The sequence below is a fragment of the Drosophila gunungcola genome, chromosome 3R, assembly GCF_025200985.1.
Source record: "Drosophila gunungcola strain Sukarami chromosome 3R, Dgunungcola_SK_2, whole genome shotgun sequence".
NCBI classification, from domain to species: domain Eukaryota; kingdom Metazoa; phylum Arthropoda; class Insecta; order Diptera; family Drosophilidae; genus Drosophila; species Drosophila gunungcola.
The window spans coordinates 26,698,701-26,716,562 of NC_069139.1; the positions used below are offsets into that span (position 1 = coordinate 26,698,701).

The window sequence follows — 17,862 nt, forward strand, 5'->3', positions numbered from 1 at the left end:
GCACCTAGTATCCACTGAAAAATGTAAAGGTTGCTTCCGAAAAAGATGACTTTTTTCATATTCCTTTCCTGAAGCCGACGGTATTTAAATTTTAGCTTTTAAGGTTTTGGTTTTTATGTTTAATGTTGAGCACATAAAGCTTCCATTTTAATATAATATACTATATTGACAGCTTTTTTTGTTTCCGATAATTCCGATAATATAACATAATATATATAACATAATACACGCCAATTGGCACACATAGTCCGCCAATTCCATTCCCACAAAAACGATTAAAGCACTTCAAGAACTAAACTTCAAAAGAAGACTTCAATGCTACAAACAAATACAAGGAGTTACTTAAAAGCAGCTCGTCAATATGGACTTTGACGATGACGAGGAGGCTGTGCAGCCGCACTACGCGCAGAAGTTCCGGGCGCCCAGTGATCCCATCCTGCTGGCTGCATATGAGCTCTTCAAACCATCTTCCCACACTTTGAACCTGTATAGCGAACGGAATCGCGAGATTTTTGCCGAGGCCTTCATCGAAGGCAAACTGGATACTTTAGAGAATCTGTGCGTTAAGAGTCTGGCCACGCTGGGCATCCGTGGTATATCACCGACTTTGCTGGCGAGTCCAGAGCTAATGAGGGTGTTTTACGATGCCCTCGATGTGGAGTTGCCTTTGAGGTGGGTCATGTTAAGTTAATTTGAGGAAGTCTGCCTCCAGGTTTTTGCTGAAAATTGAGCGTAAAATTATTTTTTAGAAATAGCTGTTAATGAAAGACGAAAGACTAGAAAAGTATGATTCCATAATCCCGGTGTGACTTGACTCCGAAGTTTTTTTATAATATTTTACTTAAGAAAACCAATTCTCAATTGATTAATTATTTTACACTTTTCACACCATTTATATATATAAGTTACACATTAACAAGTTAATTTCTATATCTAAATCCACCCAAGGGCGCCAATAACTTAAGTTGAATGGCCAACAGTTGTTATTTATTCCAACATAACATTGAATATAATTATATTAAAGAGTCCAAAAATGTATATTCTGCCTCAAGGGAATGCTATTTAATCGAGGACCAGCGCTTCTGGCGTCGTGTGGTGCTCAGCAAAACGCTGGACAAGACGCTGCACCTAAAGCGCTGGAACGAGTTTGACTGGAAGTCGGAGGGCGTGAGTCGGAAGTTCGTGGAGCGGGTCGAGTCCTGTCCAGTGAACGTGAAGCCGGAGAAAAGACTGGCCCAGTTGGCCGAAAAGGTTTGGGAGTACGTGAGCTCCATGCACGTGCGCAAGCTGCAGGCCCTGCCCGACTATGCCTTTCTCAGGCATATCGAGAGCGATCCGGAGGACGACGTGACCTCCGCTTCCTCGGACGAAGAGGAGGTCTCCAGCGATGAGCCCGACACGGATCTGGGCATCGATGGCGAAGGCGAGGAGGAGCAGGAGTCCAGCTCAAGCGGCTCGGTCGCCATCCAGTTCTGGCGGGCGGAAAGCGAGGACGAGGACACTGCCCGCCGAAATGCGCGACGTCAGCGCAACGCCAACCGCCAGCAGGCCCGGGAAGCCATTGCCAAGAAAAAAGCGGATCACGAGCAGCGCAGAAGGTGGCGCCAGGAGAAGCGGGACGCATCGAAGAACCCGGATCCGTCCGCCAAGAAGAAAAAGAAAAAGAAGAAGGAGCCGCCCATACAAGACGTGTTCAACATAACCGTTCCGCCAGAAAATGCCGATGACGAGGACACTAAGCCCGACAAGCGCAACAAGCAGCTAATGTTGGAACGGATCAAGCGCTACGACTATCCAGATGACCATTGCCATCACATCGATCTGGGATTTGTTCGCTTCTTCGGGAATATGGTGTCGTTCACGTTGGAGTTTTTAGGTCCTCCACATGTCCCACATTATCATAGGTAAGTATTAACAATTTATGAAACAATAGACAAAAATTAAGCGAACTGTAACCTTTAAGCCGATTGTAGACGGTGAATCAACTGCATGTGCATGCTCTGGGTTTCTGCAGTACTCCGAAAAAATAATCATTTTTGTTGGCTCTTTTACAGCCGAAATGGAATTGTTTGGCTGACATGAAGACCAAAATGAATTAAATTTTTCAATTAATGCACAAGAATTTCTAATACTTTATATAGGTTAATAAATGTCCAGAGACTGCCGATGCATCGTCTACCAGTTGGTCTATGCATACATAAAACTGCACAAATTTTGCTATTATATATTTGTTCTGATTGACAGCCGACTTATGAAATTCTCAGCCGGTGATATGGTGCGTCTGAGCAGAGGGCTACGTTGTTTGCCGAACCTGAAGACTTTCAAGCTGCGAAACGGGCGCTTGGACCTCAAGAAGTTTCGCATTTTGGCCCGTGCCCTGTGCACCATGGACTCGCTGGAAGAGGTGGATTTCGGGTACGACCAAATGACGGATGAGTGCAGCGAAGGGCTGTCCTACTTGCTAAAGCGGCCGAAGATGTACCGCATTATCCAGCTGGAGTACAATCGTCTGGGCACCAATTCTGCGATGGTCCTGGGCGAGGCCTTAAGTAAATCACAGGAGGGGGTGTTGGAGTACTTGGGCCTGGCCCACAATCCGTTGAGTGAATTGGCCCTCCACTCGCTCATTTCGGGCTTCATCGGCACCCCGCATGTGATGGCTCTCAACCTCTCGGGGATCGACAGCACCATGGGCGCATTCGCTCGAGACATTGGCACCTTGCTGCGCAGTCACACACCGCTGGTAAGCCTCGAAATGGCAGCCATTAGCCTCGGTGCTAACCAAGGAACTAAAATACTAAGGTCTCTGGAGAAGAATAACAGGGTAACTATGGTATTTACTAATTTCAGTGCTAACTATAAAAGTTATAACCATTCCGCAATATAAATTAAATGACAAATTTACCAATGAAAATTCATTAGTGTAAGCTGACTAGAAAGAATAAATAATAATGTTGGTGATTAAAGTGCCAAACCTATCATATTCTGTTTGAATGAATAAATACAAAAAATTAACAGTCAGATTAAAATTTGCAAATGAAAACTTAACTTATTTGCAAGTTCTGAATTTATCGGAACAATTTTTAGGTCTTACATGTTGTTCTTATATCAAAAGTTTTATGTTCATTTTTTGCAATGTTATATTTCTTATTTTCTGTTACTTAATTATTATTATTATGGGTAAAGGTATTTTAAATTAAAATATTCAAGGTCTAATCTCAAGGTCTTGTACGCGGACTTCCGGGAGTGTGACATGAACAACGATCAGGAGTTCGAGGTGGACATGATTTTGCGTCGCAATGACTACATACGCGAAAACTTGCACCACGGCGAAAATCTTTGTGCGGTGGTCATGGAGCGCCGCCACCCGATTGTCCAGCGGATCGAGGAGGATTTCGCCAGGCGCACCGAGTGCCAGAAGGTGCGGCCCAAGTTCTCGAGCTCAAGCGAGGAGAACATTGCCGAGGTGGTGGAGGAGAAAAATGAGGCGGAGGAGGAGAAGGACATCTGGGCCCTCCTGGCCCGCTGGAACCAACCAAAAGTGCCCGAAGTGAAGTCCTCGGTGATCGTAAAGGAGACGCCACGCCCTTCGATGGCGAAGCCACCGCCCTTTGCCTACGAGGCCAACAAGTTCGACCTGGAGCAGTTCCGGGAGTCCGTCTTTCTGCCCGGTCCTGGCAATCGCTTTTTCTACCTGCAGAAGAACAAAACCCCTTGATTTATAGCTGTTTCCACTAACAATAATTGCATAACATTGTACTCTGAGTATATTTTCGAAGCATTAAACGCACCACTTAGCCCGCAACCAAGTCCCTATCTTGCCGCCGGGTCAATCTCGAGGGCTTGGAATGTCGTTCGACCTAATGGTCACTTTAAACCTTTGCCATAAAGTGCCGCGCTGGCATAAACTGAGATCTAATTAAGTCGCTGGCAACGTGTTTGCTTTGCGGCCCCGCCCACATTTCCGGGGGCCACACCTCATCTGAAGGTCATTCCGAGTGCACTGCGAGCGCTACAAAGTTGTGCAGTTTGCATTTAAGCAGCGCAGATTTGGGCAACAGTGTCGCCGATTTAATGCTGCTCTTTCGGCAACTCCTCCTGCAAAGTACTTCCTGCTACCCAGCCAATGTTGCCGCCACTGGGCCACCGAGCCATAAAACAGAGAGTATGCACTCAAAGAAATACTTTATTTTAAGCAGAAGCCAGATTCAAATGATGTGTGACCCTCCATTTACTGTTCAATTTGTGGTTTTTATGGTGAATATTTTTTATGGCAAGTTTACGAAAAAAAACTGAATGTTTAGTTTTAATAAATGTGTCGTGAAAATTAAATACGTACAATATTAAAATATAAGTATAATTCAATACTTAATAATATAACCCATATACTTCTTAGTTTCGATTTTGTACCACAGAGTCTAAAGTCTTTATTTTCAAACCAAATAAGTTTTATTTTGATACTTTCGTGGTATTAATTTAATAAGCATCTTATTGTGAAATTTTCTAGTACCAATATTTTAGTATTTATTTAACAATAATAGCTTAGGTTTTAAATTAAAATTAATTAAATTAATTAACTAGCAGTTTTGTTAATTTTTGCTTTGATTGAAAACTTTTAACTAAATATAATGTCCCAAAAACAATAATATTTTTCTCAGATCTAACAGTCCGAGTTTTGTAGCCGGTAACGATTAGTCTTTTGAAAAATTAACATTAGATTACGAAAGCGAATTTGGGTTTCCAAAAAATGTCACTTACTGTTACTCTCTCCCATAGACAAACTTACTTTATTTCTTTCTAACTTTTGTATGTTATTTTTGTATTGCTTTCCTTTTTTTCATAATGTTTTTGGAAACGCTTGCAAAATTGTTTTAATTGCTAAACTACAGTACAGAAAAAAATATACAGTCATGCAACACTAACGTACTAATTTCTGAATTTAAATTTTTATTTTTCAGTGTATGAGGGGGTGCATAAAACCAGATTGAGCAGTGCTTAGTTAAAGCCAAAGCTCAGCGAGTATAAACAAATTAATGCATATGCCCGGTTGGCCGGAGGTAATGTGTGTCTATCCACCAATTGCGAAGGTTTCCAGGGAGTGGGTGCTTAATAGAGGGCGTACGGGAACATGATGGGGGCTGGAGGTCGTCAGGACTCCCATGAAGAAATATGTGAGCCTGTAATTCAAGTTATCAACGCGCCGAGCCACAAACTTTTCTCATCTACTTAACGCAGATAAGCGGCTGCCTTTTTCGCCATGTTTACTGGCTTCTAATTTGCCCAGCCGCAGATACACACTCATAGACCCAACTGAGACACTGGCGATGCCTTGATGGCGTTAACTTAATTTTCAGCCAGCACTCGACTCGACTCCGTGAAGGGCAAAAAGAAGAAACGACTGGCGAACATTCCGACGGAGTCGTTCGCCTTTTTCTGACTTCTCTTGTGTGAAATAAAATTAACTAAATACGCTCACGAGTAACATTCATAATAAACATTAAGCAGCAAAGGCGAAAAAAGTCGAATAAATATAAAAAATAATATTTGCCAGACGACTCCTTTTTGCGATTACGATGCTCTGCCAGTGTGGCCAGCGTTGTTTTTGGGCTTCAGTGGGGCTGTGGGAGCGGGTGAAATTATGGCATAAGTTACTTAGGAGTAAAGCTGGTTTCCTTCTCCCCGAAACTTCACCACCATCCACATCCACATACACCCCCAACCCCGACAGCATCAACTTGGCTACACTTTACTTTTATGTGGCGCGCTCGGAATGTACTCGCTGGCGAAATAAAGATTCAGATACAGAGATACGCAGCGAGCGCCCAGATACAAGCACATTTGTAGCGATAAGCGTCATAAAGTTATCGTAAGTAAGCGCCGAAAAAAACGTCCTTGAATTAGATGAAAAAAATAGGAGAGGACAACCTCTGCGGACTGAAACTTCGAATACACTTGCTCTTGAATATATTTATCTCGTAAATCAGATTTGGTTGTATTTAAACATACTTTAACCATCACGTCATTTAAAAAATAAATTATCTTATATTTACCTCTAAACTAATAATTTCATTCCAAATAAAACAATATTAAAGAAAGATAGGCAATTTATTGTTAAAAGAAATTAAGTAATTTACAAATATTAGTTTTCGAAATCTGTAAGGGTTTTAAATAATTTATAATGGTGTCTAGTAAAATGGGAACATTCATTTAACTTTCGTATTTTAAATATGACGTATCTTGTAAATTGCATACTTTCATCAACCTGATGATTTCTTATATATTGTAGTGATTTAATAAGAATGGTCGGACACACTTTCAAAAAGTGTGTGGGAACATTCATTTAACTTTCGTATTTTAAATATGACGTATCTTGTAAATTGCATACTTTCATCAACCTGATGATTTCTTATATATATTTTAGTGATTTAATAAGAATGGTCGGACACACTTTCAAAAAGTCTATGATTTTTGTAGCACCTTTTACACATCGTAATGATGTATTAAGAAATGTCCATTATACATTGACGAAACACACCGCTATAGATGAAATACTTTTGCGAGGGTATACAAAGTCAAGAAGGAAACGCACCGAAGCCACAAGTTGAAGGCATCTTTCGACTTGGAGGGGCGCACACAAATAAAACTATGACAAGGACGTAACTTTTAGCACTCCCATCAGACATTCCCTGTTGGATTGAGGTTCTGGGGTCCAGCAGCAAGTCAATTACGCAATGCCAGCCAAGTTTCGCGCTTTGTTTCCCCCAGCGTTGTCAGTTTAATGAAAGCTTTTCCAGCGCATCGACGTATCTGCTAAATGGCAGGAGGGTGAATCTGTGAGATTTATTTACCCCGACTGACCGGAGCTTAACAAGTCGAAGCAGCTGGGATCTGGGGAAAATTCCCATCCAAATTTTTACTTGTTCAATATTTAAATAAACTTAAATTTTCTTGCTTGGCTTGGGTAATAAATGCTTATCAATCCCCTTCTACACAAAATTCCAAAGACCCAAATCTAATTAGTTAAATAGTGAAACAAATAGTTGGAAAATATGATGATTAACCTTTTAAGGCTGTGTATTCTTACCTTTTTATATTTTGCCGGATAAATTTAAGATATAATAATAAAATATAATAACAAGAAATAATAATAACATAACTGCCTACAAGGCACTTTCATTAAAATCACTTTTATTTGATCGCGAAAGGGTTAAGTGCAACAATGGAATTTAAGCAATGCCTCACACGAATTCGCACTTATGGCATTCGCAGGCAAAATGATTCGCAACTTATTGCATTGTCTTGGTACATCGTTAATTTGCTGTGTACATTAAGTCGGTGTAATGGCGAAAATCTGCTGGGGAATTAATTTAAATTGGTACGCTGAAAGGGGCCAAGGCTGAAGCACATCAAAAATCAAAAGGGAAGCTATCCCATTTGCAAAAAAAAAAACTCATTGAATGCGAGAGAAATCTTTACAATTTAATTCACTGGACCCATCAACAGACGGGGCGTACTTCTGCCTTCTGCCACTCGTTAATAAAACAACATATATCCGTACGTTGAGCACATACATTCGGACTATAATATATATATATATATATATATATATATATATATATGGGCCCGAGTCAAGCTGTGCTTAAATGACAAGCGGACATGCATAAGTGACAGTAAAATGTTGCACTTGCAGCTGCAAGCGCAAGTGCATCGGTTTGGTGGTCCTCCAACTGGGATTCTTGTAATCGCTGGTCATCCATTCAGGTAAATAAATATGCGATTTAATTTACATTCTCACATTTCGCATGTGTGCATATGTGCACATGTAGCAAGTGTTTTACCTCGGGGCCTTTCATTCCAGCTCTTCTTGAAATTCTTAAGGAAACACATAAATATTTCTGCTAGTTATGGCGATTTTATTTTATTTGCTATGCCAATCCTTTTGAAAGTTAATAGCCTCAGCGACAATAAACATGGTATTTTTTGAAGCCCAGTTGCTTACTAAATTCTTAAACTATATCGGGAAAAATTAAAATAATTAAAATATGTTATTGGTCCTACGCTTTCAGATAGTTTGTACTTGTTTTTGGGCAAACATATACTAACAAAATGTATAATGCACAATGTCATATACATTTTTTTTGGCTTATGCTTAAAATCTAAGACTGGACACTTTTGGAGATATTCAAAGTGGTTTGCTTACAAAGGACACTAGCCAGCTTAGAGATGTATAGGGTTTTCTATATTTAACTATTACATACTAGAAAAATAATACATATTCAGAGTTTTTTTCTAAATATTAATAATAATAAGTTATAATTTTTAAAACCGTTCTTATGTATCACAAAGTATTAAAAGTTGTAAGTGATGTGGCTATTTTCATACATTTAAGAAATATGAATTATAGTTCTCTTCCCTATGTAAATGTAAAAAACATCACTTTATGGAATAAGGTAAACAAAACAATATTTATTGAAGAGACGTACTAAAAATTAGTTTACGACATTTAAAAAAACGTGAAGCAAAGTAACGCATGCCTGGCATATTTTATCCCAAGCCAACTGTTGCTTCCGTCGCACAATTTCCCCATTTTCACCCACACCTGCCCATTAAAGGTGAGACTCACCCCTGATGCCGCTGCCAACCAAACATACATATATCAGGCAACTGAAAATGCAGACTGCGCAGACGGGAAATGCATTGCACTTCCGTCATCAAATAGCAATTTTGCAAACATTTGCAATTACTTTTCCGACTCGATCCCAATATTGTATTGATTCCGTGCAAACATTCCACGGGAATGCAATTTGCCATCACATCAGCAGGGAATGGGGGCAAAAAGAATGCTCATCATATTAACACCGAGCGGCGTAAGATGGCTTCACTTTTCACAAAGTTGTCAAGTCATATGTGTAAAACTAAAAGCCCTAAACTATGCAAAACTTGGCTCTCGCACCCGGGACCTGGAACGGAGCCTCTTTTTATGGGACAAAGGCGAAAATTCCCGGGGGGAACAGAGCAAACTAAAAGCCAAATCAACCCGACGGTCCGGCGTCCAAACAACAAATGGCGGTCAAAACCATTCCAGTGAGTGTGTGTGATTGCAAAAATGAAAGATACAAGTGTGAAAACTAGGCATGGAAAGCTGAACTTTGAATACTCTTCTTGGGATATTTATTAATTATTTTTAATAGTAGTGCAGAGGCAAAGTTGCTAAAGTGTATTTAAGATGTAAACGAATTAAGAGCGGCTGACTATATGTTTTGGCCTTAAGTAAGAAACGGGAGCTGCTCCCGTTTGAAAAGATTGATGTTTTGCAGCTCTAACCCTCAGGCGTTGCTAAGAGCTTACCAGAATTCAAATACCCTCTGTAAAGGTAGAAAAAAAACGAAAACAACATCTGGCAACTTTAGTTTGTGACATCCGGTCCATTTAGCCGACGACGACAACAACCTGGCAGCAATCAGGCGCATTTTCCGGCCCGGCTTCTGGCTGTGGTTGTCATGCATTTTAAAGCACTCTCGACAAAAGTTGATTTCTCTTTTGACCCATTATGAAATTGCTCTGGCAATTTTGCATAAGCAAATTACAAAGCAAACACAAACGCTGACCTTTCGGGAAGCTGGAAAACACGGCTCGGAAACTCGCACAATCAGAGTCAGACGGACGACTTGCTTCTGCTTCTGCTTCTGCTCCTGTCAGTTACTGGGTAACTTTTTATCTGCCTGTTTGCATAGGATCAAAACAGAGCGGGCATAGCGCGTGCATCCCAGGGCAATTTTATTGAGTCCTTTAAGTTTTTCGCAAATAACACAAAGGCAACTCAAAGGCGACAACAAATTGGCAGTAAATGTGGGCCGATGCGTAACACTCGGATGATCAATGGGACACGAAATGGGTTGGCCGGCCCAAGAGGAGAGTCCAACTTCTAAGGAATTTCGTACAAGTTTGCTTTAATTTTCAGCTGAATTGATTCCCATTAATACCCTCCGGGGGTGGAGCTACAAAGCGTCAAGCAGTTTGCCATGCAAATGATGCATAAAGTTTTGGGCTTCCACCGGAATGTGTGTGTGTTGTGTGTGTGCGAGTGCGAGTGAAGTGGTTGACCTTTGATTGGTAGCACGATAAAGTTGGCTCGAAACTCAAATTAAAACCTCAAAGCGGCCAAAGGAAGTTGGCTGAAATATGTGTGCTCCACTGTTAACATGTTTCAAAAAGTATTAATTCTAACATACTTTCAGTACGGTTGGTAAAAAAACGATAGCACTATCGATGCTATCGATGGTCAAACAATTTAGTAATCTTCTATGGTTAGGGATCATCGTCAATAATATCGTTCTTAAAAAATAATTTTTTTTATTATGGTATATTTTAAGAATTTTTTAAGTATATTGCTGTGTATTTCTAAGAATTTGCTGGCATACTGCAAAAGGTTCGAGGTAGGCTAAGAAGTTAAAAAAAACCCGTAGTGAGACAGTTGGCCTGGAAACCATAGGGCAGCGTAATATGATAATTCCATTTTTAAAACTTATCTAAATAGAAATTCCTTATAGTTTGCTTTGTTAATCAGCAAAAAGTTCTAACTTTGTATTTGATTTGTTGATATTTCGTGCCATTTTTTCAAAAACTAAACAACTTTCGATACCATCGCCACTACCATGTTTTACCAACCCTAATTTAATCCTTGCATACTTTAGTGCGTTTATTTCTCAGTCTTGCAATTAAAATAAATATTGTTAATAAATTTATGTTCCACAGAATATATATACATATTTCTATGTCTACTACCAATTATGGAATTTTGAGAGCCCTTAACTTTGGTAACAATTAGCATTGTAAATGCCTTAGTTATCCGGAATTGCAATTATCATCGCTTCTAAAAGCGAAAACCGTATCCTGCCTAACTCGAATTGGCAGCAGATCAATTATGATTTTCAGATTCCCTCAGAGTTGGCTCGGCATGTGTAGTAGTTATGTAGCATATGTATATGCAATGTGGTCAGAAGCAATTGAAAGGCATATGGAACGTGTGCATAATTCAGTTCGACTGTCTGCACTCATCTTGGCTAAAATTCGCAAAATGGACTTCAAAAAAGGAACGAGCCGGAGGGATTGAATTGGATTGGCTGGGCCCGGGCTTGCGCTTGTTGTTATGACCATTGATGCGATGCATTGAGGCCTGGCCAAGCCGTCCGCATGCAATGGAAATCTACAACTATGACAGCAGCAAGAAAAACCATCACAAATTGATGGATATCCATGAAATGGAAAATACATTCAATAAGTTTTAGACAAGTTTTATCCATTACACCAAATGAGAGCACACGGCAAAGATAGCTCAAATTTGTCGAAAATAAATTTCGAATGGGAGGAAACTTTTGAGGGGCGGTGGTTGGCATGCTAATCTACTGAAGAATCCAAAGACAGCAGCTCAGGTGTCCAGGGACTCTGACTCAGGTGGGCTGGAGGGCAGAAGCAGGTATATACTCTGGCCAAACGTCCTTCGATGCCGAATTCAAAGCCTGTGGGTGGGAGAGCCTAAGCGAGGTGTAAGCCTGTTTTTATGTTGTTAACCCATTGAAAAAACCGAAGGAAGAGCTCGACAAGAGGCCTGAGTAAAAGCACCTGGATTGATGCACTCGAAAATTAAAATTGGTGTCTACTTGCTTTTGGATCATAAAAATTTAGCTTAATAGCCTCTAAATTTGAAATATTTTTTCTAAAGTTTGGAAAAGGTTATTGTCAAGTTTATTTTAGGTTAACATTAAAGACATCCTGCTGACTCAACAAAATGTGATTTTTTAAAATTGTTCATTCACTTTTCTAAAAACCATTAAGATTTAAGTCGTTTGGGATAATAAAAAAGTAAGCAAATTTCGGCAAGTCGAAGGTTATCTAATCTTGCAGCTATTGCAAAATTTTAAATATTCTGAAGCTATACCCCATTACTATATATCGAAGCTATCATTTTTTATATATATATTTCTGATTGTTCCTATGAGAGCTATCTCAAAAAATGTTAAAATGTTTTTTGATTTTTTTCTCATTGGTACGGATTCAGAATAAATATACTTTATAGTGTCGGAAATGTCTTCTTCACTTCTGATTGAATTAATAGTTCACTCTGCAAGGTTGGAAAAATAGGGAACCTATTAAATATAAAATAATAATAATAAATAACAACCATGGATGAAATTCAAAGCATGCTATGGAAAATATTGTATTTCTAACGATTGTCAATCGAAGCCGCCAGTATTTTTTTTTTTGTCCATTTTCACGCTTTTTTTCAGTGCACATATGCTGCCCACGGCATCTGCATATCCAGGCAGGTCCAGGAACTAAGGACATGACACGCAAAAGCGCAGCGCAAATATTGACCAAACTGCTAAAGCATTCAAAAACGGTCAACAACAATGCCCCGAAAAAGGGTGTGGCCATTGAAGCAGAATGCAAATCCTCAGTCTGAACGAAGGATATTTGCACCTTGCTGCTGCTCCTGCACTTCATCTGCGTGCTCCTGTTTGTTTGATTTGCCATTCTCGCTTTCGGTTGCACTTAGCCATATTAATTTTCGAGTCGATGCTTTGATTTATTATGGAAATAGCACTGTATCCAGTAGCAGGACAATGAGCTGTGGCAAGGATTTGTGCCAGGCGGTGGATCAGAGCAATACCGGAAACAGGAAACTGCCAGCGGAAATGTACTTTGTCTTTTTGGCGGCGACGGCGTAGTTGGAAAATACTTGGGGCAAAGTATGTCGAGCACAGTCACTACCAGCAAAACCAACAAAACCAACAAAACCGGCAACATCAGGGACGATGGCACAGCCACGAGGCTTGCCCGATGCCGAGGGCCCATTTGGATAGACGCCAAGCCAAGTCAAGTCGGGCTAAGGCAAGGAAATGTCTTTCAGCCAGACTCGATGCACAGCGAGAAAGGCTTTTATAAAACATGCATTTTTATTATAACTGCAGGGAAATAGTAAGCTTACGCCTATTTCCAAAAAAGTCATCGGTCATCGGTATAAATTTATATTATGGTTCTGTCAACACTTATTTTGACATTGCTTGTTTATTAAATTTGGGTATAATAAACTTTTTGAGAGTTAAATAAATTAAACTTTTTGAATCACAGCTATTTATCTGAAAATTAAATTCTGTAACTGTTTTATAGATTAGATTTTTATAAAATAGAATGTAAGAATATTTCACTTTAATACCCCGATGAGAAAAGCTTGGACTTATAAGTTTAATTTTAGTTTTTATTTATTTCTTGAATAAAAATTGATTATATTGACATTGTGATAATTATAAAGTTGCGTTAAAAATTTTCATGTTTATCAATCACAGAAAATTGAAATTTAAAATAATTGAGAAATGTTTAAGAAACAAATTTTTTAATATTGTTTGCAAAGTCTTTCCTATAAGTTGTTACTAATAACTAATAAACTTAAAATCAATTCCTGGATTTTATACTGAAAAGCCAACTTAAAAGATTATTTTTATTTAATTAAAAATAACAACTAGTTTTAGGAAATAAAATGAACACTTGATAGTTTCCTTTTACAAAATAAATAGTTTTTTAGTGTATTATTATTACTTTCGCCGCGACTTCCTGATTTTACCCGTCCCGCAGCAGTGCTGCATTTATGCCTCTTAACAAGAATATTTGTCATTTGCTGTTAGCATTTTGGCTAAATGCGAAATTAAATGAAGTGGATTTACATATTTCGTAGCTGGCTGTACTTTTAAGTACATATGGCGGGGATCCACACGATCCCCTGCCCGGAAAAGTGCGGCCTTTTCCTTGTGTTGGCATGTGTTGGAAAGTCCTTGCGCCTTCGCATTCGCCTTTCCTTTCCTTTCCCCAATGGCGTGTGTTTGCAGCTGCTGCGGAAAATAACTTTTTAATGAGATAAACTCGTTGATTTCTAGATTCTGTGCGCTGTGGTTTCTTGGGTGGACCATCGTCGTCGTCGTCGTCGTCGTCGACGTCGCCTTCCCCCGCGGATTACACAAAGTTGCAAAATTTTCAGTGACAAATTTATTTGTGTGCCGCATTATATTGCTCCGGCTCTTGTCCTTTCTAAATGCATATATATCCTGGGCGCGTGTGTGTGCGGGAACTTAATGAGCTAGCAGACTGTTAAAGTAGCTCAACAGCTGCTGTCGCCATTGCAGCTATTCCGTTTCTTGACTCAGCCGTTGTCCCGAAATTAAATTCAAATATTCCACTTCTGTGAATGTGCCTGCGTTATAATTTGCCAAAAACTTTTGCCATTTTGGCAACTCTACAGTCCCGGAATCTGCCACCGAGCGAGGAATAAGAAATGGGCCAAATGTTTTGGTCGCATTTAAAAATGAATGAATGCGAGCAACGTTGCCTTTGCCTCCAAGGAGCCGAAAGAAAGACAACTGCATAGATGTATGCATATGTGATGCAGCTATTGGATATTTAGCACCCTGGTTGAGCGACTGGGCGAAAAGTTTCCTCTGCAAGTTGCGGAAGTAGCGATGCAGGAAATTAAGGCTAAAATTTGACTGAACTTCTGGCGGGAAATGGAATGAAACTTGTGTCTAGCATAGGAATGCATCAGAGGCTATAGGGAATGTACAATAATCGACAAAAATGTAGTGATTTTTTTAGGACAAAATTCATTCCTTTCCAGATTTATAAACTTTTCATAATAAAAGAATACAATTTTGTTAGGTTTCTAACGAGCATTAAACAGGAGCAAGTCCGAAGTCAATAATCAATGATCCACAAAAATATAGTGGATTTCTTTCGAAAAATGCATGCTTTTTTTGAATTCTAAAAATTTTATAGTAAAAGAATACAACACTGTTAGCATTTTTAAAAGCATTAAGCACTATAAATTACAAAGTAAAATTATTGTGAATCTTTTGGTCTTGCTTCTTTTCATTTTTAAAACTTTATATTCATTTGCACCTATAGTAACACTTTTCCGAATTAATAACACAAGTTGGATTACAAATTACAAAAAGTACTTAAAGCAACGTCATTAGTCCGGAGTCAAATGTACTTAAAAGTAACTCGAAAATTCCCGACAGCCTTCATGCTTCCGTGTCCAATATCCAATGCAAATATTGACTTTCCAGCACTTCGTCGAAGTGCTTCCTTTATTGCCACGAGTGCAGCTTGATCTAATCAAATTACGAAGGATGTCACCGTAACTTCCTCGGATATATTAAAAATCTATTTAAATATTCGCACTGCAGCCGTGTCCGGGACCGTTCATCCCATGGCGTAATAAACTTTGATAACAAAATTTACTTGGCAACATTTCGTTAATAAAGCAAAGCCCTACGCCCCCTTTTTTCGCCAAGCCCTCCCCAATAAACCCGTCGAGATCCTTCACGTTGTGCGTTATACTTTTAATAAGTTGCGACGAGCTGACGACAAAAAAGTTATCATTTATTAAAATTTTTGTCTTTCCAACGTAATTATAATAGTTTGATAAAACATCCTGCGCGACATTCAATACGCCCACGCCATGCCCCCTTCTGTGCGTTTACTACCCATTTTCTTTTTTGGCACAAAGTTTCGCTTTAATTTCCCTTTATCATGTTTCAAATTATTAAAAATTTATGCTTTCAACTGAAAGTAATTGAAAATGTTCAATAACTGCTGAGCGGGACAAAGAGTTATGGTCGCCAGCTAGATGACGATGGCGATGGCGATGGCGATGGTGATGGCTATTGGCTGCCGGACCAACCGCTCTGCCGTTTTTTGATGCCAGACAAAGTTGCAGCCAAGTGGCAGGACGAAGTCATCGACAATGACGCGATGGCAATGGCTCTTTGAGCTGAACTGAACTGAGCTGAGCGGAGCTGAGTTGTGTAGTAAAAATTGCAGGCTACACTAAAAGTTAAGTGCGTCATCGTTGTCGTTGACATCGTTGCTCAAAACTGCTGCTGCTTATGGTTCTGCTTCTGGTGGCTGCCATAGTTTTTAGCAATTTCCGCTGCCTGTGTTTTTATAATTATGCGCGCAGCAAAAATTATTAATGAGTCTCGGACGTGCCTTTGTTCCGCCAGCCATTGATAGTCCAGTTCCACAGAGGACGCTCTTTGATGTCAGCTCGCAAGGGGAATTTAGGATAAAACGTAATCAAATACTAATAAAATAGTACATGAAGCGCTTTCGTCCTGTTGAACAACTTCGAAATAAATCCTTTTCTATGCATTAATGATTATTTTCATTTATTTAAATTTTTTCCTTGGTTTAGGCTTTCTGGCGTGTTACCTACATAAACAAGTGAGTTTCGGTTTTATTCTCCTTTACTGCAGTATATCCTAAATAAGATTTAAAATAAATGTTTAAGTAGGGATGGCAAAGAAATTAAAATAGGTACATTTCAAGTTCAAAATTAAACTAATAACACTAGTTATAATAAAAATTATTATAATCTTATGTCTGTTAACATATTTTGTGTTTAATTAATTGGACAGCAGCACCAACTGTATATTAAAACGATTATTTTTATATTTATATTTCTAATATTTTTGCAAATATATAAAGAACCATTTAAAAATCTGGGGCTATAGCTCGATAATATACTATAGGGGAAATTCTAGTTATACTCTCAAGAGCAACAGCTTTCTTAGTGTTGTTGACATCTTGATCTGCACGTCTTGTATGAATATCAATTAACAAACAGCAAACCAAAAGTCAAATCCGCCCCAAGAAGAAATAGAAGCAATTTATAGCGACCCGTAACACGGGGGACATCACCTGTCCAGGGGCTTTGAGCCAATCAAACACGGCTGGTGGGTCGGGGGAAAACCGCAGCAGGCAGTCGGCTGGCATCTCTCAATAATAAAAGTAAACAAATTAAAACAGACAACAGGCGGGCGAGGTGGCCAACAAAAAAGCGACAGCCACAAGCTGGGGAAACTTTCAGCCGTGAAACGACAAAAGTTGGGCAAGTGCATGCTAAAGTGGGGAGGACCTGTCTAATACACCGAAAAACCAAACATTCATAAAATCTTAAACAATTGAATGGGTTGTGTGTGTATTTAAATACAAATTATTAAACAAATCTATATGAAATACATTTAAAAATAAACAATTAAGATTAAAATTAAACGGCTTATAAGAAACTAATTTAAAATTTCAATATTGATTAGCAGTTTATTTTAGGACAGAAATTTTTGTGCTTTAAAGATATACACTAAAACATACAAATACAAATATTCGTTCTGATCCCAACAAAATGTTATTATAACATATTATATAATTAAACTTAAATTTAGCAGTGCTCGCGGGACTAGTTTTATTTTAAAATTCTAAATTCTTAACATTTTTTAGGCTGACTCAGATATCTATATTTATTTAAAGACACATACAAAAATAATTTGAAAAGAATTTCAAAAGATTCATCTCAAGTTTTAAATAAAATAAAAAAAGTATTTCTATTACTCTTCGGAATTAAATATTAATATATTTGCTTTGTAGTAAGTTTAAATCTATTGAATAATTTTACAAACTAAAAAAATGTGTGTTCAAGTCAAGATATATTTACTATACCGTTTCCTAAATGTATATGTTGTTTTCCTGCCAGTGGACCGTAGGATTCGCACGCAGTTTAGCTGACGACGCGTAAGTCCATAAAATCCGCACTAATCTCCCAGCGCGCGTTTCGACAAAACGCCAAACACTTTTTGCAAATCATCCGAACACCTGATGTCTTCCTCAGGACAAGAGGCCCAACAAGTGTGGGTAAAATAGGTGGAAAGGTGACGGTAAGTAGGTGGTTGGGTGTTTTGGTGCTTTAGTACGGTGACGGGATCATAAAACCGCTTTGTCACTGGACAATTTCCGTGCGGAAATAAACGAGCTGGA

General features: G+C 38.9%; 1 protein-coding gene across 2 annotated transcripts; it reads left to right on the top strand.

The window, feature by feature from the left end:
• Positions 1 to 299: 299 nt before the first annotated feature.
• On the top strand, positions 300 to 3,805 carry LOC128251652 (uncharacterized). Of its 2 annotated transcripts, XM_052978727.1 has the most exons (4): positions 300 to 672; positions 1,053 to 1,904; positions 2,245 to 2,824; positions 3,224 to 3,805. In XM_052978727.1, the coding sequence occupies exons 1-4, from the start codon at positions 362 to 364 to the stop codon at positions 3,716 to 3,718; spliced, it is 2,238 nt and encodes a 745-aa protein (XP_052834687.1). In that variant the 5' UTR covers positions 300 to 361; the 3' UTR covers positions 3,719 to 3,805. The 2 variants fall into 2 exon arrangements, with proteins under 2 accessions (XP_052834687.1, XP_052834688.1); XM_052978728.1 differs by lacking the exons at positions 2,245 to 2,824; positions 3,224 to 3,805 and adding an exon at positions 1,964 to 2,050.
• Positions 3,806 to 17,862: the final 14,057 nt, after the last annotated feature.

What these genes read in the sequence shown, in the direction of transcription:
- LOC128251652 (XM_052978727.1), top strand. Translation starts at nt 362, where the DNA reads ATGGACTTTGACGATGACGAGGAGGCTGTGCAGCCGCACTACGCGCAG. An exon ending in GATGTGGAGTTGCCTTTGAG is followed by an intron (nt 673 to 1,052) that starts GTGGGTCATGTT and finishes TTCTGCCTCAAG; the next exon opens with GGAATGCTATTTAATCGAGG. An exon ending in CTCTGGAGAAGAATAACAGG is followed by an intron (nt 2,825 to 3,223) that starts GTAACTATGGTA and finishes TCTAATCTCAAG; the next exon opens with GTCTTGTACGCGGACTTCCG.